At 41.2% G+C, this 23,862-nt stretch overlaps 1 protein-coding gene across 5 annotated transcripts in view; it reads left to right on the top strand.

The window, feature by feature from the left end:
* Positions 1-23,862, top strand: part of bcas3 (BCAS3 microtubule associated cell migration factor) — a 318,499-nt gene that overhangs the window by 160,367 nt on the left and 134,270 nt on the right. Inside the window, exon 24 of one of the 5 annotated variants that reach the window (XM_035154600.2) lies at positions 13,757-18,381. The exons of the other annotated variants lie outside the window; for them this stretch is intronic. Coding sequence (XP_035010491.1) covers positions 13,757-13,767 — 11 coding nt within the window. The 3' untranslated portion in view covers positions 13,768-18,381. Of the gene's footprint in view, positions 1-13,756; positions 18,382-23,862 lie in introns of those variants that run through there. 5 annotated transcript variants of the gene reach the window in all.

Genomic DNA, 23,862 nt, shown 5'->3' with positions numbered 1-23,862 from the left:
TAATTAAAAATCCATGCATATTTTGAAGGAGCATTTTTAAGCATTTGTTTCAATATATTTTATTTCAACACAGCAGGCCCTGTCATGGTGGAGGATATCAGAATCCACTACCAAATGCTGTTAGCTTACCTTGCTCCTGTTTTAGACACATTCAGGTATGATGGCATGGATACGTTTGCATGTATGATGTCGCCACTGGACAAACAACAGTTAAATGTTGCCATCTAATCCAGTTATGAGTTATATAACTTTATTTTGTATATATTAGTATTAAGCGAAACAAGATGTTTACCAGGACTGAATTCAAAAATGTGTCCGGAAAAAAAAAAAAAAGGGAATAAAAACAATAATGAGAACAAAAACCCTTTGGCCAAGTGGTAAAGTGCCACTGAAAAATGCATCTTTAATAAACTCTGTTCCAATAACTTTTAGGTCTTTATGGTTTTTTGTATTCCTATATTTTCCGTGCTCGTATCAACATGATTGAATTATCCTCTCCCGCTGTTGCTGTCAGCTGTTGAACTGTTACAGTGCTACTCGTCTCCCAGTCTCACCTCCTCTTGCTTGTTTGCTGCGTCGCCGCTGTGCTTTATCCTCTGGGCTGCAGATAGTTTTAATCTGAGGTCTTAGCCACTGTGTTGTTCTGTTCCTGCTGTTATATTAGGATGATTGGACATCTGCTGTGGGGGTGCTAAGCTGGGAGCACTAGTCCAAGCTTCAATTGGACATTTGTCTGACATGCAGCAGCATCGTTGTTCCAGAGTGTGTGTGTGTCTGTGGAGCAGCTCCAGTGTGACACAATGACTGGACTACTCGCAGGATCGCCTTTTGAGCGGAGACGTGTGTGAGAGAGGATTCTGTGTCTGGTGCACATGTGTATTTGTCACTGTTCACTATCGGGAGCCAGGGACCATCTTTCTTCGTTTAGTATAATTAATAACCTGCCCTTCCACTCTTCTTGGATTTGATCACCTTTGTCTAACCCCCCTGCTGACGACTACAAGAAATGCTTCATGAGCTCAGAAGAACAACATGCAAGCGTAACACACTCACACGATCGACATCAAAAAGCCACAATTAGCTCATTTATATTTGCTGGACATTTCTGTACCACATGAATTGGACAGGAAGCAGGTCATTTCTCTCCCATCTCATAAAGGCTCCAGCATGAGCTGTTTTTATTTGTGGATATCTGACCCACCGCCCCATTCCACCCTGTCTCTTACAAAAATGAAACAATATGGTCAGGATTAGTCATCTGGTGTGAGCTAGACAGAGATGAAGGGTGAAGTTTGGCATCATTTGCAATGATTTGGTTGCCTTGAGTTGCAGTGCTGGAGGGTGACGAGTGACATACAAGTGATGAAGATTTTTGAAAGGTGGACACAAAGAGTAAGAGATTTGGTAAAGAAGCTGTTGCTGTGTGATGATGTTACTCTACAAAATTGAATTCACATAAACCAAAGTAGCAAAGCGTCAATATTCACTGTATTGGATTTTTTTCTTAAAATGTGGCGATTTATTTAATATCAAAATGGTGCTAATTAATTGTTTCTGGTCGTTATCAACATCTCTGTGTCATCTCTATTAAAAACAATTAGACTATAATACAAATTTTAAACAATATTTAAGCAAAGGAAAATACATTTTCTCACCTATCATTATGTGGCTATGCAGATATTTTGGTGTGTTTTATGCAAGTTAAAAATGACAAAGAATCCGTTTTACAGTGACATCATTGACAGCATCATTTTTTCCAGAAACATGTTCCACATTTACTGTTTTTATGGATACACACTGACAACAGTTATGTTAGGAACTAATTCTTTGCCAGAAAGTATCTCTGATGAAAACATGTTGCATCTCCACTGAATTGAGGTTGTTTTGAGAAATGTCAGACATCTCACACCCTGATGACTGAATCCCTTTTAATGTTAAATATGTGTTGTATAGGAGACCCCATTTTGGATGTACTGTACAGGTGTGGCTGTCATTGAGTCAGTCGCCTGTATTAAGAGGTCAGCCATCTTACTCGGGATTATCCCCACGATTATATCTATAACATAGCTCGATACATTTAAATCATGACTCTGCTGTTGTTTAACATACTGGATGCTAAAGTGTTAGCATGTAGACACTGTTGACACATTGATGAATTTGGTGGATCAGATCAGGTTTAGTAAGTAGACAGAAGGCCTTTGTCAGGTGATTTTAACATGTAATTGAATTCCACTGGTGTAATTAAATACGTAAATAACAGTTCCAGGGCCGTGCATGATGCATTCTGTCTCAGTGACATGCAAAGGTCCCATATGTTGCCCCTGTGCTCATCCTGCTTGGCAAAATCTAAACGTCTGCTCTGAAAAAAGTCTTTAACCTTCTTCGTCTTGTGTTACTTTGCACTTGTCTTTTCGTGGTCACTGTTTCCCAAAACTTCCACTTTTTCGCCCCTAATGTCAATCTTTCTCTCCCCCCCTCACTCTCCCATTTCACAGAGCAGATTCATTAATGTGTGGGGGGGGGGCACTCTGCTGTAAACATATTTGTTTATTCTGACAAAGTCGAGTGTTGCTGGGCAGATTGTGGCCACCGAAATCCCTGCTCTGCCAATGGAAATAAACCTAATGACCTTGGTTTCCTTGCCAACTTCTAAAGACACTGTGTGTATGTGCGCGTGCACACACACATGTGTGTGTCACACTAATGGCTTGTCTTGTAGTTCTTTCATTTAAGTCAGAGTTATGAAGTGTTATGGAGCCCTTTTAGGTTTTAACCTCCCTTGGCAGCAGTTAGGATCTATATTACAAAGGTTAGGAGGCTTTACACTCACTCATTTCAACTTTGCTTTTTTTCTTCTCGTGCATACAAGTACACACATACACACAGCTGAATGAAGCTGCACCGGCCATGGCTTTATACATGAACCATACTCAAATTTAATCAAAAGTCCTAATGGGTTCTGTGTGGGACGTTCCCGTCAGTGTGTGTGTGTGTGTTTGTGTGTGTGTGTGCGGCTGTGTGTTTGCAGGCCAAAGGGGCCTTAGAGGCAGCAGCAGTTGATTGGAGGGCACATGTGTGATGTGGCTGAGAGATCAAACACACACTCCTGATGAATGTGTGAGTGGAGGGGGCAGCGCTCTCTCTCTCTTCTCTTCTGATCAAGGTTTGGGTGTTCTCAGTTCATTACACACACACACACACACACATACACACACACAAACCAACACTCTTTTGTAGAGTGAGTCACTGACAGTAAAAACACTGGTCAAGCACTTTTTTTGCCACTTATCTACATTTCTGGTGTGTGTGTGTGTGCGTGCGTGTGTGTGTGCGCGCGCACGTGCTAGTTTGTGAGCTTGTTGCCAGTAATGATGTCAATCTCCTGTGTGGAGCTAAAACCTCTGTGTCTTTATCTCTGTTACATGGGCAGAGGATTATTCTCATCACTCTCAGCACCACTTTCACTCTCCACCCTCTCCCACTCTCTGCCACTGTGAACTACGCACATTTAGCAATCGCTTGCTTCTGTCGACTCACATTTTATGTCAGTAAGTTGATTCCAGAAATACGTGTTGGTTTTTATCTCCTCTCATGGTCCAGTTGGATTCCAAGTCTGATATGGAAACTGGGATGGGCTCATTATTTAAAAATATGTGGAATCTTCTGAACATAAAGTGCACCTTGGGAAGATAGAAAGTGGGAAATAAAATACTTTCGACGTAAAATATCTGCTAACCCAATTTGTTTTAAATCTTTACACGTTATAGACTGTACATTTAATGACTTTAATATACAGTCAGTTGTACTTATATTTCACAAACCTTTACAAGCTGAAGATGTAGTTGGAAGGATATGTGCTCAAATTAAACACTCTGCCAGAGTAAAAACGGCTTCCTTTCAATCAAAGTTTAAAACATACTTTTATTGTACCGCATTCCCTGATTTGACATAATTATATTTATGCAAAAATTATGTCACACATTCAGGGATTTTGCTCATTTATATTGTCTGTTATAACTGAGTTTTTATGTTTTTATCCTGTTTTTATGTTTATTTTTATTTGTTATTAATTTGTGCAGTACTTTGTAAATATATTTTGAGAAGTGCTATATAAATAAAGATATTGTTATTATTATGATATAGTTATTTTAATATTTTCATCATAAATTTTAAAAGTATGTCAAGTAGCTTAAAATTAATACTTTTCTGGAAGGTTTTTTAATTGGCTATATTTTATGTATTATCTCATCTTTGTGAGGGGGTAAATGGAAATATTTTGAGAACTGAATATTAAACATCATGTTATTAGACCATTATTACCAGTTAAATTTGACCACTCTCTCTCTGTATAACTAATACTATAACTTTCCCCTTACTATACCAGTCTGTATTCCTTTTTACTGCCTGACAGATTTATGGCATGGACAAGCTGTTTAAAACCTGCGTCTGTGGTGCCATCAGTTCGATCAGGAGAAAAAGGAACAAAGACAAGAAGTGTTACATAATCTAACACTTTTTACTTTTAGCAGGACCACTGAAAATTCTGGAATCTGATTGTTCGAAAGGTGTGGATTAACTTTTAGTTTAATTTTTAGTCCAGTTCCAGTATTAAAACGGTGGTAAAAACTTTAACAGCTAAGCCTCAGCTAAACAGCTTGAATATGGTTGTCTGTGTAGCCATCATCAATGACCTCAATTAATGTATAAATAGCTGCTTAGTCAGAAACACACAGTTGTAATTTTAAATATCTGCATGAACCTGGGAGAAACTTTAGGAAAAGACCGAGGACATGAATAGAGTAGTTAAACAATGCTAATGACTGGTGGTAACCAGTCAGAGAAACAGCTGCAGGGGAACGGAAGGGAGATTGGAGAGGAAATGTGAACAACCTGCTCTGAAAATAAAGATGTGTGGAGAAATCACAGCAGGGACTGAGAGAGGGAGAGTCAATGAATGGCTCGTCCCAAGTTTAGAAAGTGAAAAGCATTGAACCCAACAGAAACTCTGAGGCACAGGAGCTATATTTCACTCTATAAATATCAGTTACATATGTCTAAATTGTGACTGGTTTTGTTTAGGTAAATTGCATTTTGCATTTTGTTGGTGTAAAACGAGACGAGTCGTACAATTTGTTTGCCTACTGCTCTTATCCTATGAATCTGATGTGAAGCGGAGGGTTGTTACATTTTGGAGAACAATTGTGTAGTTAGTTGTTTTTTTTATTGTTTGTTTCCTCCATTGGGCAGGAAACTGTGGATATCAGCCAGTCAGTGTTCTTATTATGTTTGTGTCTTTACATATGAATGAGTCACCTCTGTACTGCTTTTTTTAAAATCTGATTTCATCAGTCTGGACTTAGTTGTTCAATGTATACAGAATGTTATAACAATAACCTGCTCTACAACCATTTTTTATTATATTAGAAGAAGACAAAAATCCAGCCAAATATTGCATATTGGCTGAATACACTTCAGCAACTCCCTATGTCTTTACAACCTGCGTCATAAAGCAGGTATTTCATTCAGAAATTGCTATGCACACTGGTCAGCCTACGCAAACATTGTTCTTACTAGATTAAATTGTGGCCTCTCTTTATGCACAACATATATAGTCTGTGCTCCCCAGCTGGGTTGTCTTTGTGATGTCTCTGTCAGAAGCTGCACAGCCTCTGCCTGAACAATGCATGGTCCTTTAAGTGCCTGTTCCGTGTCCCTGGACAAACTGTCTTCAAGCTCATGCAGGTTATCTTAATGCCACTTCTATCTGGAGTGCAGGATTGTATTGGTTGATGCTCTGCTTGTTTTTCTGTACATGCCCATGTGCACTTCTTTTTTTTTTGTTGTACACACACACACGCACACACGTGTCTGTCTCTCTTTGCAGTCTGTTTCATCGTAATTGCTAACACCCCCCTGCCCTCTGTTCACTTCACACATGACGTGGCCCACCTTTTCACCCATCTGTCGGAACTATTGTGTATGAGTGTGTGCACTGTGAGCTGTCATGCAAGGCTGGAGCCGTGTTGATCAGTGGGCCAAGCCAATGGCATATGGCCATGTCCTGGGGTGCTGTGGCATGCAGGAATGCAGGATAGCAAACTGAATGGACGGGAGCTAGTGCACATGGCTGGCCGGATACTGACGTGCCAACATTGCATATGCAACTCATCAAGTGGAGTTCCAAACACACATTTCTCTCATTCTCTGCCTCCTCCTTCCTGCTTACCAAGTACTATCATCAGTGCCAACACCTCCGTCACATCTCTGCACAACGTGTGGGAGGAGTTGGAGTTGTAGAACGAGCTTCGCTGAAGTCCTCTCCGTCTGGCCCATTTTGAGCTGCCAATACCAATTCCTTCCAGCAGTTCTGTAGCTTGTACAGTGTCAGCTGGGACAGACACAGTAATTACTCTGCTTCTTCTCCTTGAAACTATTAACATAAAAACTGGAACTTGAATACGACGTAGCCTAATTTCCCCTCATTTTATCTAAGTGCCTGTTGTACTTCTACTGACAGAGATGTGCCCCCCCCAGCACCTTTTTGAGGTGGGAATCTGTCAAGTCCGTGTAACTTTCTCAGATAGACAATGTGAAGCATGATCACTTTACGTAGCACTCCACCAGGTGTGTGTAAGTGTGACAGTCGGCAGGATTTGTCCTCCTCCCTGTCTGTATTGCAGTATTGCAGCTGCTTCCAGAGTATCTTGTGTCTCCAGCACCCGGTGCCTTTGAGGACAGGCTGTAGGAAACTATGCGCCCTCGGACCTGTTTGTACTTCTCAATGCATTACACTACAAAGGCAGAGCTCTTAGAGAGAGTTCAGAGAGGCACTGGGATTCTGTCTGGAACCTGGACTTTAGTCTCTGTGCTCTAATGTGCGCTGGTGTGGTGGGATCCACACACTGGACACGGTTACTTGCTTTCCTTTTATCATTTATTCATATAGACTGATTGAAGGACTCTGCAGTGTGTGTTTTCCCACAGTTTGTATCTAATGGACTCGGTGTATGATCCATCTCCTTTCAGCTATGCTCTTTGCTGCCCTCTTCACGTATGCTTTTTGTTTTCAGTACATATCCACACCTCTAAAAATAACTTAGAGTAATATCATAGGCAGGACTTCTGCCAGCAGTACCAGAAAAGCTCAAAAATAACTGTGGCAAATGCTCGTCCTCAGATTTCGATGACGCAAAGTGACCTGTTGTGTTCCATGGCTACAGCTACCATAGCTGATGCTAGCTGCTGCTGTCTGATCTGTTGTGGTAGGCAGACTATTGAAAATTCTGCAGAACACCAGAAAACACTGACTTTTTTTAAATACAGCACCATCCATCTCTCTATCCATCCAATCATCGGGTCTCATCAGGATCTGTAGCCAATCCCAGCTGATATTGAGTGAATGGCAGGTTCCACCAGCGATTGTCTGGACAAACAACATCCCTGTAAACTAAAACATTAGGTTTAGCTTTGTGGAAATTGTTTGCATGACAACTCTTGTAAAAGGCATTCATCGCTGTACAATATAAAGATGCTAAATTAACTTAACCGATTAAATCCATACTAATTCTTATACAGCATTTTCCAGAAGCAGTTCTAAACCCTTATTTCTCTCAATATCTTATAATGTAATCAGGAGCTGGCATGTGTTGATGTTGTATCTCAGAAACAGTGAAGGCCTGGGACACTGTGACATCATCCGCATATTGAATTCACCCGAGCAATCAACTGGGACACGTGGCTTTTATTAGCTGTTGTTTCTTGAAATCGTTACCTGTTCCTGCCCATGATTTTGAAGTCAAACCCCGCTTAGATATGTCAATATTTCCGATAGAAAGAGAACCTAACAATAACCCACAAGTGTCACACAGTGCGAATAAATACTTTCTCTGTCTGGCTGTTGTTCATCGAGAACGGAAATAATCAGCATTCACAAACCAAATAGAGACTCGTCTGGAGGGGCTTTTATTTTACAATATGCAGTTGTTTATTTGAGAAAGTGAAAAACCTAATGCATCTGGACACCTTTTGCTTCATTGCAAACTGAAGTTTGAACGATCGTGACATAAAGATAAATTCACAGTAGAATATTTCCCCTGGGGATTTTTGCACATTTGACTGACTCACTGACAGTAATTTTTCCACCCCTGTTATTTTATTTTACATCTGTTTAATAAATTACTGGTGTTTTATTTTCTGCCTCAGCAGCACTAGTGATTAATTTCCTCTAACCTGATGCAGACTGCTTGTCCAGAGTCTCATCCAGTGATTTCAGAATACCAGTGTTCTAATGATGTTCATGAAGGGATAGATTGTGGAAGACAAGTAAATGGAAAACATTGGCTTAACCCTCACTCCTCTGTTGTGCGGATTTAATGTAGCTCCTCTGTTAGGAGAGAATGTATTGGCCGCTCACCAATGTAAGAACAGGTCTGTTTATTTGTTTCTAATGGGATAGAGCTGATACATAAGGAGCTGATTCTTATCATGCTCCTCACAGCGGGAATGTGAACACTGAACACGTTGACTTGTCCTTCTGTGTGATTGGGTTTGCAGGAAGGTTAAAAATTGGGCAAAGGTCTAATGATAAAACCCTGCTCTGATTCTCAGAAATACCATGAGTCATGGTGTATCCAAAATTTTACAAATTTCGCTGAAAAAGCCACAGACAGACAAGATTTATTTCCACAAACTTTTTTAACAACAACAATTTAATTTTTTTTCAGAATTATGAGCTGGTAAATCTAAATTATGAAATAATCATATTAGGAGTTTCAAAGTCACAAAATTCTAATCATAACTGTTTCAGATGTTTCATCTCTAATTCTAACTCTATGCTTTTATTCCAGAAATGAGCCTCTGTAAGAAACTAATTTTTTTAACTGACAAAAATAATCATCAATATCTGTCTCCCTACACGCTGTTAGTTGGATTGTTTACTTTTAGATATCTGTGTTATAAGTACTGAAAAGCTATCCACAGTGTGATGTCACACAACATTTTGCAACTGTATAAAACAGACAAATCTAAAAGCCCTCTGTTTTATAACACGTCATTACTAACACTAAGGTGCACAACTGTGAATCATCTGAAACAGTCCCATCCCGTCGACACACAACCCAACAGTGATGTGTGATTTCTCTCTTCATGTCATCAAGACATGAGAGAATAATATTATTCTGTAATAAACAACTACACTTTGGTCTCAGGTCTCTTTTTAGAAATATCATCTACCATCTATCATCTATTTATGGAACATTTGTTCAAACAGCCGTTTCCTCGCTCAAGTGTTAACATATGAACATGCGGCTCTGGATAGATTGTGAAACTGTTTCTGTTGCACCTGTGGAATGAACTGTTTTGTCATGTTTTTACCATCAGTTCAGGTTTGCAAACTTCGATACAGCAGAATAACTTTTACCCTCAGCTTTCCTTCAGCTCAGTCAAGCTCTTTTATAGTGATGCACACTGCAAAGCTTAGTGTCAGCCAAGAAGATTAGATCGTTCTATCTTGTCAAAGTCACAAGCATCGCAGCCGCTTCAACAATTGTCTTCCAAATGACATTTGTTGAATTTCAACACGTTGATCTCCATCAGGTGACACATTTGTCAGCATCTGTAACTGAAGTTAAAAATAGTGACGCTTCTGAGTCAGAGTTTAACGATGAATTATTGATATGATGTGCAGGGACTGAGAACTGATTCTGGCTCCTGAAACTAACTAAATGTGACGCAGCCAGATCATTTCTGCAGTGACAAGTTCAGTAAAGCTGAGACAACTCGTCACTCTTTGGGTCTTTTCTGAACTACATCAACACGCTCTTAACACAGAACCGTGATGACATGACTTTTGGACACTGTCTTGAACTAAGCAGAACCATGGCCCTAACTGAAACTCAGAAACCTGCAAATGTACCTAAATGTCTTGTACAGTCCCACTTTGGAAGAGTAGAATACATAGTTTTATCTGTATCAGTGCATTAGGAGTTAAGGTGTTTTATTAAGTGCCATATTTCCTATCAGTTGCGTTGATGTGCACCAGGGAGGTGTGTGTGTGTGTGTGTGTGTGTGTGTGTGTGTGTGTGTGTGTGTGTGTGTGTGTGTGTGTGTGTGTGTGTGTGTGTGTGTGTGTGTGTGTGTGTGTGTGTGTGTGTGCAGCGGTCTGTTCCTAGTCCCTGCAGGCATAGTGGGCGTAAACCAGCCGTTTTTTAAACTTTCATGGTGCCAATAAGACAAAAGGGATGGTGACTAATTCAAGAACTTCCTGCTGAACGTCCACAGCTTGTCAACAAAGCAGACGCACAAAGAGAAATATGGCATTACGTTGCATATGAAGGTGAAACAAAGTGCAGGCCCATTGACACCAAGACTGTCAGGAAAAGATGTTTGAAACCGTCACTGGCGAAAGGAGGCAACAATCAGCAATGCAGGCAAGTGAGCGAGGTGTCTGGCTGCAAGTTTCAAGTTTATAAATAGGAAGTCACATAATGATTATAAATGACATTAAAGGTCCAGTGTGTAAGATTTAGGTGAAAAGGATCTATTGACAGAAATTTTATATAAAATAATTCTATTGATGTTTTCACTAATGTGTTTCATCTAAACTATACAAATTGTTGTTTTATTTACGCTAGAATGGGCCCTTTATATTTACATCAGGGGGGGGGGCGGGGTCCTCTCTATGGAGGCCGCCATGTTTTGTGTAGTAGCCCAGACTGGACAAACTAAACACCCTTTGAGTTTTTATGAAAACTGAAGGTTGCCACGGGTTCTCTTTCATGTTTGGAAGGGGAGGGGGAGGTGAGGGGTGTTCAGCTGCCGGTATGATACCATGACAACACTTCCCGGAGCCAGAGACAAAATAGGATCATTCAATTTTTTTTTTTTTTTTTACAGCTAACTGAATAAATGTCTTATATTTTAGTTTTGTAACTTTGATATTTTTTTTGTTTTATAACTAATTTATACCAGTTTTAGCAGATGAGAAAATGTAAAACTGTTTGTCAAAACTTCCAGATGACTAGAACTTTTTTGTGTCTATCTACCTATTAGTGTGTCAGTTATAGGAGGTAAGTGGAGTCACTGGAATAATGTAGGGGAAATGGAACAAAAATACAGAAAATTCATGTTAAGAAATGTTATGACACAGGAGGCATTTTATTATTAGCAAGGGGCTGTGTGTGTGTGTGTGTGTGTGTGTGTGTGTGTGTGTGTGTGTGTGTGTGTGTGTGTGTGTGTGTGTGTGTGTGTGTGTGTGTGTGTGTGTGTGTGTGCCCCATGTTGTTTGGACAAAAAGTCCCCATAACTCATTTCTTAACATTTTAAGGAGAAAACATTTTTAAGGTTAGGTTAGATGCAGGGTTAGAGTTGGGTGAGGCAAGTAGTTGGGGTTACGGTGAGAGTAAATATCCAGGGAAGTGAGTCCGTGCATCTGTGTGTGCGTGTGCGTGTGTGCACTCTTGTTTGGGTTGTGTTGGTGCACATGTCTGTAGGACATAAATGTGTTCTGTGGCCCTCCTCTCTCTCCTCCGCAGAAACAAAGGGAACGTGCACGTGTGTCTGCATTTGTGTCTGATGTTGTCTTTAACAGTTTCTCTCTGAAGCCTTGTCAGACATGCCATACTAAACACACACTCACACACACCCACACACTCCGAGAGCTTTGGAGCCATTGTTTCTCACACAGCAGGGCACAGGGTCGATTGCCAGTTGTGGAGCATTATCAGCCTCCCTGTGTCAGCTCGTGTGTGTGTGTGTGTGTGTGTGTGTGTGTGTGTGTGTGTGTGTGTGTGTGTGTGTGTGTGTGTGTGTGTGTGTGTGTGTGTGTGTGTGTGTGTGTGTGTGTGCTTGTGTGCTGTGTTTTGTGCAGACATGCTCTCAGCTGAGGGAGCTGGTTCACGGGCCGGTCAGAGCCGCCTTATTTCCTTTTAATTGACTTAAGATGGGCAAACAAGACCTCAGCAAGCACACGGTACCCATCACTCACACACACAAGAAACGCACAACGCCAAGATGCACACTAATGAAGCACACACACTGACACACACACACACACACACACACACACACAGCCACAATTGCTCCTGCGTGTTTTAGCTACTTCACAGTTCCATCAGACTAAATGAGAGGGTTGTGTTTTCCCAGTCTGCACTGCTGCCTTCCAGCCTCCGGCAGAACTCATCCGCTGTTCGTCCTCTTTTTGGTCACCTTGCTGCATAATGTCCACATGGTTTATTTACCTGTGCTTTGCTCTGAAGCCAGGATCAGAGAGGAGCTTGTCCTGTTGCTTTGCCGCAGTGATTTAATGGGACTGCTTGTGATCTCTCTGAAGCCCTTGTCACACATGGCAGATGAAATGTTGCTGGCTCTAAATCTCAGTGTAAGACAGTGGTTTTTGGCTTTCACACTTAGGCTTATTGCTCACCATGTTATGTTTACACTTTGTTTTGCACAGGATTGGACAGTTCTGTGCTGAGGTTAGCAAAGCAGCAATTTGGAGGATGATAATGAGGAAGAATAGAATTTACTTACATCATCAAAATGATGGATTTCAGATCTGATACCACAGCCAGCTGAGTGTTTAACACCATAGCTGGACTCCTGGCCAGCAGGTAGTCGTGGAAGCACCCTGTGAGCGTCAAAATATTTTATTCCACATTTAAAACTTGTATTCTTTGTTACTGTCCCCAAGCTGCTGCATTAAAACAAAAGCTAGCACACTAAACTTAAATGTTGTCTCTTTTTTAGATTTTTTCTTTTGCTGCTAATGAAAGTGGAACGTTTACAAATTGAACAAAACTTTGTTTACACTGAGCATGTGGAATCGTAGTTTCTCATTTGTTTTAGTTGTTTCTTCTGTTTCTGTTTTCTTTTGCTAGTTAAAAGCAGTGATTTTTACAGTCAATGACAAAAATGTTTCCTACTTTAAAAAGAGCGAACTGGAATGGTTCATACACTCTGCTTCTTCTTAGAGCAAATAAGTTTCCAATCAGAACCAAGTGTGGACAGTTTAATAATTGTATCCTCGAGCTTAGAAGTAGAACTTATCTGGCCTTTGTGTGACAATTGAAGAGCAATGTTTAGTTTAGAGAGATTCAGTCCTGGTTAGTACCCCAGATCAGCTTTCTGGAAAGGCTCTGTCCATAAGTATTGTGAATTTCATTTGAATATCCACCATTTAGTGTGAAGTGAGGACATAATTGTTATGTATAGGCTTTGTCTTCCACACAAGAACAGGCTATGTAGGAAATAGCAGCAGATTCATGACATTATTTAATGGTGTAAACTAGCAGTTTCAGGAAGAGGTGACATTAATCCATTTTATTTCCCTTGCATAAGTCAACCTCCAAAATCCTCGAACACTATATTTCCCATAATCCACTTTGACAGCTTATGGTAGGCCTGGTAAATACCCATCATTTTCAACTCATACCTACTGCACATTGTAACTCAGGCCGTTAATTACTCAAAGCTGTGTTCCCCACGTGGTTCTTGATCTGAGCTGTACCTGTTTCAGCTTCCTGCTGCTGCTGCTGCTCCCCAACCACAGACTATCAACATCCACATCCTCAGACTCACTGTGCTCTGATCCGCTGCATGTCTCACTCACTTGTACGCCCTCTCCAACTGTGGGTTTGCATGCTGACGATAAACAAGTCAAATATGTTAACAGAAGGACAAACACATACACACTATACCACCAGCAGAGATGTAAAGCCCAACCTTTTTTATTTTTTTATTTCCTGTTTGTGTCTTGCAGGTTATTCCTAAAAAACAGAAGCTCCTCGCCCCGCAAATTATCATTTCAATTTACCTTTATTTATTTATTTATTTTTTTACTTTTTTCTTCGCAAGCACACCTATCATTTTCATTGCCCCTTCATTCATCCATCCATCCATCCCTCCCTCTCTCCCTCACGACCCAGTCATTGTTTTATCATTGGTGTGAGAGAGAGAAGAGGACAGGCGAGAGGAGGAAGAGAAGGAGGAAGACAGGAAGATGGCCAGCTTCTACTTGTCTGTCTTTCTGTTTGTCTGTCTGTTCATTTCTGTCAATGGATGGCTTTGGAAATATAAGTCATGCTTAGCCCAAGTCAGTATCTGTTAGCTTGAAAAAAGTAAATAAAAGTAATACAATTTCTGATCAACAATTAATTTCAATGTAGACAATGAATAGCTAATCTACTAGAATTTGCGTTTATATATTAAACTGCAACAGCAAAAAGGAAATGATCAGTAGTTGATCATGTTCAAAGGAACTGTATTTTATGAATGAACGAAGCGCCACAGTTATTAACAGCAGTCGAGTCGCAAGGGGGCGGTTGGAGTCCGTCAGTGGTTTGGACAACAAAAGCTCTATGGTTCAGGTTAGGAGAAGATGATGGGTTTGGATAAATAACTAATAAACAAGACCACAATCTTTCCCTAATCTTTCCTAATGCTGCTGTCACTATAAGTAGATGATATCGTTTAAACGTGGATATATGTCTTATTCAATATCAATAAATGTGTGACTTGCCAAATATATAAACCCCTTATCCTTGTTATATAAGTAGAAACATATCGGATTTCAATTTCCTTTCCCACAAAATGTATTTGCCGTTGCAATTTATAGTTGGAATAGAATGACTCAGTAGAGCGAATATCTCCATCAAGACCCAACAGCTGCATCAAGTTCCACACATTCATAGATGTCTGTTCCCTAAATGTGCTTGTTTTTTTTTTTTGTTTCATCAACAGCCATGAATTACCAGGGGAAAACAATGGAAATGCTGTAAACTCACAATGTTAAAGGCAGTGAAAAATAATTCCTGGATCCACACTTAAATTCAATGGGTTTCCCATACAGCATCCGTCTAATTTCATGGAAATCCATTCAGTTGGTTTTGTGTAATCTGTCTTTCAAACAAATATACCAACCAAGAATCAAATGGACTGGGACCCCAAAGTGGAGGCAATAATGATCAATAATAATCAGATAGAAGGTGAAGTGGCAACACAAAACAAATACAAGAGGTTTGCATAAATCAGTTACTGTCGTTTAACAAAGCCATAACAATATTTTCTTCAACCTCAACTGTCCACAAGAGGCTGGCACCACTCATATCATTAACTGTTAATGGAGGGTTGGTATCATTAAATGCTTCAGAGCTGGTAAAACCAGAAACCTGTCATCCATCCTTAGCGATCGCTCTCTCGCTGCAACATCGTCATCTTGTTAATTTACGGTCTTCGATGCTTTGGGAGCCATAAGCTGGACAAGCTGCTGTCCCAAGTGAATCCGTACAGGGCCTAGTGGTGAGGTGTGTATGTAGTTGCCCAACCAAGTCTTTCACTGCTCATTGTGTGCGTCAGTATAGTCGATGTCTATTCACTCAAGCTGATTGTTGCGTCCTCAGTTGGGTCGCCAACCTCTGAGCTGGTTTCAGTTCATTTCAGGTAACATATAAACGTATACAGAAGAGGAGGCCTTGGCTGAAGTGGTAGAGCTGGTTTTCCACTGGACCTCTGGTGGTTTGATCCCAACGGCTGCTGGAACCCAGCCACTGTGGCGGCATGATCTAGTGGGTTCTTAGTGCGGGTCTGAAGCCCGGATGGGGTTGCATCAAGAAGGGCATCCTGTGTTAAAAATATAACATATGCCAAATCATATGTGCAGACTGACCACTGCTGTGGTGACCTCAAATGTGACCTCAAATGTGAGCGGCCAAAAGAAGAGGAAGACGATCTAAACGTAGACAGAAACTCGGCTGAAGTACTCCCGGGATGAAGATTATTCACGTTCTTGACAAAAGAAAGTTTCCCACTGCTTCACGGCACATTGGCAGCGTATGTGTCCCCCTATCCCCTCTTTCGGCGTCTGCCTCTCACGTCTGACATTAGATAAGTTGCGCCTTCATGACCTTCAACCACCTTGAATAGGACATTGACAATCACGTGACCATGACAACCAACATACCTTTATTTAAAATAAAACCAGTCCATTCTATTATGCGCTCGCTATCTTAAATATGTGTCAAGGAGAGCAAAAGACCTGATGCGTATTCATGGTTGTAAATCTTTTTCGTGTTGTTTGAAAACTGAAAGAGGAATTTAGCCATTTTCATCATTTATTTTATTCTGACATGTGTCGACACTCGTGTTTTATTTTTTGGCATATATCTGAATTGTCACAAAATTTAAAAAAAAGACATGTCAGTCCCTGAAGTTCATTAAATAGAATATTATATTGACGGCATTAATGGGGTGATGTGAGTTCAATCTGTTTATCATGGTACTCACAATTATCATAAGCTTAAGAAATAGTAGGGCACAAAAATAGAAGTCCGGGGGGGGGTGTGAGCAAATAAACCTTTTGACTTGGTCTGGGTTTCATGTACTAAACGTCAGCCACCTGATTCACTGTCTGCAGGTGTTAATATAGCTGCTACTAATTATATTTATAGGTGATTGTTAATGTCATATATTTAAACGTATTCATAATATACTGGTGAAATGTCCACAGTGACACACTTAAAGAAAAAAATATTAGTGCAGTAATATTTAAGATGTTATTCCCAGAGTCAAAATTGCTGCCTTACAAAATGCAGTAACACAGCCCTCCCGGCCCTCTGTTGGCACTGAGTGGCTCAGCTGTCCCTTGTACCGCAGTGCACTTTTTCTGCGGAGCAACTCCCATATTTGACACACACTAGGCAGCATTTGCCCTGTAGGCAGAGAAATCCAGCACTTATTATACTTCCAGCTCAGGATGAGATGGACACGAGCGTCACACTGTGAAGGGAGGAGGTGCACAAAGGGAGTGTGTCGTGTGTATGAGGCTCCTCCAGTGTCTCCTTCTTGTTCTCTACAAATAGTCCACGCAACCAGTAGCATTTTAAAGAAATACATTTTAGAGTGAGAGCTCCCCTATGAAGTAAATATATTTGTGTCTCCTCTGGTGCTCCATTGTGACACTTTACATACTTTACACTATGTTCAGAGTTACAAATCTCCATGTGCTAGTATTACCATGGAGTTGACAAAAAGGAGCAGAACCATGCCCTCAATGGATTACTGTAACTATCTCTACCCTCCACTCAGTAAGTGACAAATACTGACAACATGGATTAAATGGCGCCACAGCCTCGGAGATTTCAAAAGCATTAAATGAAGACCACATTGACTTATGTATCAGTATCAGTGCGAAGGTCAGCCAATGAAAAACAAGAACTGGCCACATATAAATGTCTGAGGTAAATTAGAAATGCCTTTAATCTTCACGTAAACAAGACTCGTAGCTTCATTTAATGTTCATTATGGCTGAAGAGACATGTCGTTTTTTTAGTCTGATGTTTTATGCATGGAGTTTTATTTTATTCCCGTCTCAACTTTGAAGCTGCACTTATCAATATTTCATACTGTCAGTGCATCAAATGACTATGTGTGATGTCAGGGGTGTCAGTAATGACAAACCCACCAACGCTCTGCAGAGGATTCAATATCTTTCAGCTCACTGTGTTGGTTTCAGTCCTGCAACTTTACTGCTGCTCTCAGAGATGATCTGATAACATGACGATGAAGAAGTGCAAAATACCTTTTGATCAAAGGGCAGAGAAGAGAGAGACATAATACTTATATTTTTTATATTTTTTAAGATCACATTAACTAAAATGTGAATGCATGATATGTTTCAATGAAGTGCTTTTGTTTGGGTTCTAATATTCACACCGTGTGCGTTACTTACTTCTCAGATGATTGTCATTGCAAACGTTACCCAGTCTCAAGCCTCAGCCTCTTTTTCTCTATTCGAGTACGATTAAATTAAATTTAACACAAGTGGCATAATTTCACTTCTTTTTGAAAAGGCACATTACAGGACACGTCCTAAATAACAGAGAAGCTTACAAATGAGGGCTGGAAAAAAGAATATATCTACTTTTTCACAATCGTTTCGCTCTTATGTAAGTGTCAGCTTGGATCCTACTCTCACTCAGCAGGGGAGGGGAAACTTTTTTTCCACCAAGGCCCATCTTGTTTTTTTTCAAATCCTCCTCCTGTTTTGTATTCATACTCTGTCTCATGCTGGTTCCCCATCCCTGCATGTTTAAGGAGATTTAGCAGTCTTTGTTGTCACAGTACGGGAGAGCTGACCATTTATCTCCTGTTGTTGTAGATACTCTGTGTGTAAAATAAAAAGGCCGTGTGTTGGACCCCTCAGTGTTGTGCTTTGAGCTCGTGTTTGATGGTTATACATTTATCCTCTCTCTAATAACCAGTTGAAGTCCTTAAAGCTGTATTTTGTGTTTCCGTACGAAACCTCACGTGTAAATATTCTGTTTGCCATTTGTAATGTCTTCAGTGGAAGTTCCCATCATACATTAAACAGTATATGTTTTACCTTAAGCTGGACGCTTTTAAGTATGTGCCTGAACTTTGCATACAACCACCCACGCTCCACCATCTTTTCTCAATTGCAGCTCATTCGAGCATTACGGCTAACTTGTGTGTTGTGTGTGAGGACAAAGGACAACCTCACTTCATGGCACTGTGTGTTTGTGTGTGTGTGAGAGCCAAGAATGGTGTTTGTGTGCTTGTGTGTTTTGTATTATTTATGCCTTTGGATGAAGGAGTGTTTGAAAGGGGTCTTTTGGGTCTTTGTTTAAACTAAATAAGTAACTTCTTGTGGGATGTACACAGACGCATACATACCCAGCAGACTTCAATCTTCCACTCATTTAATACGGTATATTTTGAATTTTTTATGATATATTCACCTAGTACAAATTGTCACTGTATTGTCATTGTTCCACTATTCTCAGATGCTGACACTTTTCCTGTCCTTGAAATAGGGCATCATCCTTCTTGCCTCTCCGATGTGTTTGTTAATGAACCATAGAGATACATTTTGCATAATTTATTTTTCTCTCTGTTCATTTTTGCAACTCTTTGTTCCTTGAAGTGTTGCAGGGCAGCAAGTAACCCTGTTGCATGACATCCTGAAAGAGAATACCGTCTTCACTGAAGAAACTAAAGGTTACATTCAATGTCCTATAAATAATGACTGCCCGCTCTTGACAGGCAGATTGTTACCAAAATACTCTGATGACTATTCAAACTATCTCATGGAGTTGGACCTAAGCATACACAGGAAACCTTGCAAACGATTCCCGTCTCAGCTGCGGATACTTCGATATTTCAACACACTGATATAAAAACAATACAGGCCTTTAGTGAGGAGCCTAATAGGAATGGTAGGTATCCATACTGTTTTACTGTTAGCTTTATGCTGCTAGCAAAGACCACCCAGCTATGCAAAGTTCAACGAATAAAACGTGACACATGCAGCCGCCAAATGTCAGATTCTGTCGTGTAACTTCAGTGGAGGAAATTGATTCAGAGGGAGGCCTCAAAACCTGACACCCTGTGTCCCTGAGTTCACATTTCACAGTGCGCAAGTTGGCATGGCGCTCCTCTCCCAATTTGAACCATTACTCTCCACTTTGTAATCAGCTCCAACAATTATAACCTCGCAGCGCGCCTCTGATTACTGTCCGGGTGTATTTTGGACTGTTCTGGGAATCCACCAAAAAAAAAAAGCAGATACTGGTCCCAGCAGAACTCTGGGTTACACACATTTGCAGTAACCCCGTCCGTGTGTGTTTGTGTGGGTTGCTGTTCGTTTGAAGTGCTCATTCCCCCCAAATTACAGTGCTGCCATAATGAAGTATTACCATGCGATTCCAAGGCGGACCAGTACAAAGAGTGTGGATGCGTGGGAGGGTGTTTGAGTGCTGGACTTGAGGTGAAGGTTCAAATGGGATGCCCAAGCAAAAAGAACTGCCCATCCAAATTGTGCATGGTAGGGGTGTGTGGGTATTCTTGTGTGTGTTTTTATGTGTTTTATGATGCAAGTAGAGGAAAATAGCTTTTGTACGATGTGCAGCCCCACTGTGCCAAGGCAAGTGTTTGTGTGTAACAGTGCGTATGACTCTGACTTGCAGTTGCGTGAGTGTCCTCCCAGTTGTGTTTCTAAATGTGTGGATCCACCAGCCAGCTGTGACAAAGCTCAGTTTGAGCTCACACACACACACACACACGTACACACTTGGAGGTGCAGGCGTCTTTGGCTGCAGGCTGTGCTGGCCTCACCTACGGCCTCCCTGCCCTGCTGAATGTTGCATGAGGCCCGGCCGACTCATGCATAGTGCAGCAGCACAAACATGCCATCAGATGATATACATACTGCATTGGCACCTGTACCCACCCTCACTAACAAGCATCCAATCCATTTCCACCAACACATGCAGCGGGACGGCTGTTTTAGGACAGGGAAGTAGACAGGGAATAGTGGGTGGGGATAACTGTGAGTGTGTGTGTGCGCATGGGCACATTTTTGTGTGCGTGTTTCCTATTTCTTTTGTTTGTTTTTCAGTTGATGACGTTGAATCTTGTCATTTGCTATTTCCCATCTGGCACGATACACTTCAGGCTCGCACGGTTTGGAGTTTTTCTTCGTGTTTTTGTTTGCTCTATTGTGTAATTGTGGGTATATATATATTTATTCTTAAGCCAATCCCGACTGACGTGGCGAGAGGCAGGGTTCCCTGGAGAGGTCACCATCTATCCCAGGATATACATATACAGATAAACAACCATTTAACCACACATTCAAACACATGGACACGATGTGCCGTGTTGATCATAGTGACAAACACATAGATAGTTCTTACTCAGCCCTAACACATGCAGCTATATGTATCTTTTGTAAATGAGTTTTCTTCATTAGCCTCTTTCAGCTCCTAACTTTGGCAAACTCTCATCAACCTTGTGTCCAGCAGCAGCAGCAGCAGAATAAATAATTTCAGTTGTTTTAGTCATTCATGTCACATGCATCTGACTGAATAGAAACTTCATTTGTGATCAGGCCACATGGTTTCCAGTTAAGCCCGATTTTTGCTTAAATTCCGCTCATTCTTTAAACACTTAAGTTTTAGCTATTTCACTTCCATTTTAAAGACATAACTGCAGTGATTGTATGTGGAGCTCTGAGCTCTGAAAACATCCTGCATGTGTAACCACTAACATACGACTGCAGCTACTGCTGCGCTGCTGAAAGGCTTTTTTTTTTTTTACTACACATCCTGTGTCAACATTGTGCTCTGTTTTCATGTCAGACAGAAAGGTGCGAGAGAAAACTTTTTGGATATCAAGATGAGGTTTCTAGATATTGCCATTGCCACCTTGTAGGTGTTAACTTCAGGAGAATCTTTGACAATCAGATGGAAGCCATCCAAAACCTGTTAGCATGTCCGTAGTTATTTCCACATTGGAAGAAGACAAACATGCATCGTGTCATATGTAGTCAGTTAATGCAACACCTGAGTGGAACAATAGTTTAGGCTTGAATATGGCCCAAACATATGACAGACAGCTGTTGAAGCTACTTGAGTCTTTCTTGCCTCCAGCTCCATCCTCACAGCACACACGGTTCTGATAGTAGCCATGCTGTCACTGGGGCTGTTATCAGCTAGCATCTCTTGCTCCCAGAGAGTGACCTATCTAGCTTTCTGCATTATAGCTATCATGCTAATAGCAGTGGGGCCAAGCGCCCTTTAGCAAGTCTCCCCTGCAAAGTGGAGTCTCCTAAATGAAAACCATTCCCCGCTGCCTGCTTCCCGAGCTCCGCTCTGCTCAGGGACAGGAGCCGTGGGGTCAGCAGCTGGTGGAGGATATGGCAATTGTTTATGAAAAAATGCTTTCTCAAGCCCACCAAAAGCACAAATTCAGGAGGGGGGAAGACCCTCTGCCCCTGAACAGCCAACAGCTGGGAAGGGTTGGGAGTAGCCTGGAGGCTGGCAAGTCATCCCCTCCCCAGTCCAGATGGGGGAGGTTAGGCTGAGGCTAGCTGAAGCCCACCCTACCCCTCCCCACTCTCCCCTCTACTTCCCAAACTTCCCATTCCCATTAAGGAGAGGCTGAAGATTGCGGAGGAAGGGAAAGGAGGAAGAAAAGCAAAAGAGCATGACTGCTCTGTTTTTCACCCCCAACCCTCCCTCCGTCTTCAGCCTAATCAAATAAAGCAGGAAGCTTCCGAGACGGAAGAGGAGTGTTTATTGATATTTGTGTGAGCTCCTTCCCCCCCTGTCCTGTCCCTGGTGTTTATTTTCTATCCGCCACTTTTGAAAATTCAGATTTTGTCACTGTTTTTGGCTCATATACATCCCTAACTGAATGTTTAAAAACTACTGAGGCAAAAAGGTTATGCTTCTTTCAGCTTCTTACAATATACCATTATCTTAAATTGAGCCTCTGGGAAATTACACACAAGCTCGACATCTGTTGCAAAGTGACTACGACCAGTCCATTTATTGTAATAAAAGGGTGTCATATGAAATGAAACTGCCCTAAATAAGAATTGATTACCCTCTCCATCTATATCACTGGTTCAGCGGAGAGGCTTCCACGCTGCTCATACTGGAGCCAAGAACAGCCTGTTGAGAGTATTGTGTTACCACTGCTTACCCTTTAGTGCCTAAAAAGTTGAAATTGCATCTTCAAGTAGCTTGCAGCCACAACTCAGAAGTGTTCTATTAGTGGAAACTGCTGAAAACAGGACGGAGATCTTATGAGGAACCGTTTCCAAGAGAAAACCTTCAGTATCAGATCCTGCTAAGACCGTCTTCTGCATTTAATATCGGCAGAAGTCCTCGATTGAAATTGAAAGTGATTAAGGCCATACTTAGCTGTTTGTCTCACATGTTGTAACTGTTTGACCAATATTGAAATAATAAACATTGTGGTTGAATGTGGTTGAACGCAAGCCAAACCCCAAACACTTCCTATATAAGTGCCTGAGCAGAGTCTCCAGCAAGATTTTTTCAGACTTTTATAAGGCCATGTAAAACCCAAGAATAACCACTGAGTGGTTTGACTGATGTAAAAATCATCTGGCCAAGCGAAAGGAAACCATATTCATTTTAACGCATCATATTTTTTCACACTCTTTATTGTTGTGATATGTGGTGTTGAGACAGATTGTAGGTTATGATGCCAAAGTCGGATGTCAAATGTTTATTTTTTCCCGATTGAAGCGTCCAGTAGTCATCTTGTCAACCCTTGTAAAACCAGTTTGGCAGTGCTCAGAGGATCTGGTGATTGAATGGTGAGAAGTTGCCTTGAGTAACAAAGGGAAACTTTTTCTTGAACTGCCTCTGTGAGAGCCTGTCTTGTTATTTTCAATGGTTCTTTTGTTAGAGGTCATTGAGAGGCGACCGCTTCATTTCCCCTCAAGCCATCCATGTGTGTGTGAGTGTGTGTGTGCACGTGCTGCTGCTCTCTGACATATCACTCGTCATGCCATTGTGTGTGTGTCTGTTTGAGTGTTTGTGGAAAGAGGGCAGTAATCCAAGTCCTATACCTGCGACCCTGTGGGCGCGCTGACTTCTCCCTTAAGGTCAAAACTCATGACCTCTGGGGTCCAGAGCAGATCAGTGTCTGGGGGTGCTGTTGTCTTTCTCCTGCAGGCATCCCAGCGTACATATCACACACACACACACACACACACACACACACACACACACACACACACACACACACACACACACACACACACTCAACCATATCTATATAAGGTCCTTACACAACCTCGGCTCAAATAAAATAAGACAACACTTTACAACACTATATTTTTCTACCCTGACTGGGCCCCTGACTATCACTTCTCATTTATCAGCCAGGTGATTGATATGACGTCATGTAAGAGAGTACATATCGTGGCCCACATGTTGTAGAATCGAAATACTCAAGACCTGAAGTAAAAAGCCTCTAAACCGCAATTCCTTTAAAAGTAAATTGAATGACAGGTTTAATCGAATAATTAAAATA

Source organism: Hippoglossus stenolepis, chromosome 4 (assembly GCF_022539355.2).
Source record: "Hippoglossus stenolepis isolate QCI-W04-F060 chromosome 4, HSTE1.2, whole genome shotgun sequence".
Taxonomy (NCBI): Eukaryota; Metazoa; Chordata; class Actinopteri; order Pleuronectiformes; family Pleuronectidae; genus Hippoglossus; species Hippoglossus stenolepis.
The sequence above is the reverse complement of the archived record's forward strand: the minus strand, read 5'-3'. Positions and strand labels throughout refer to the sequence as shown.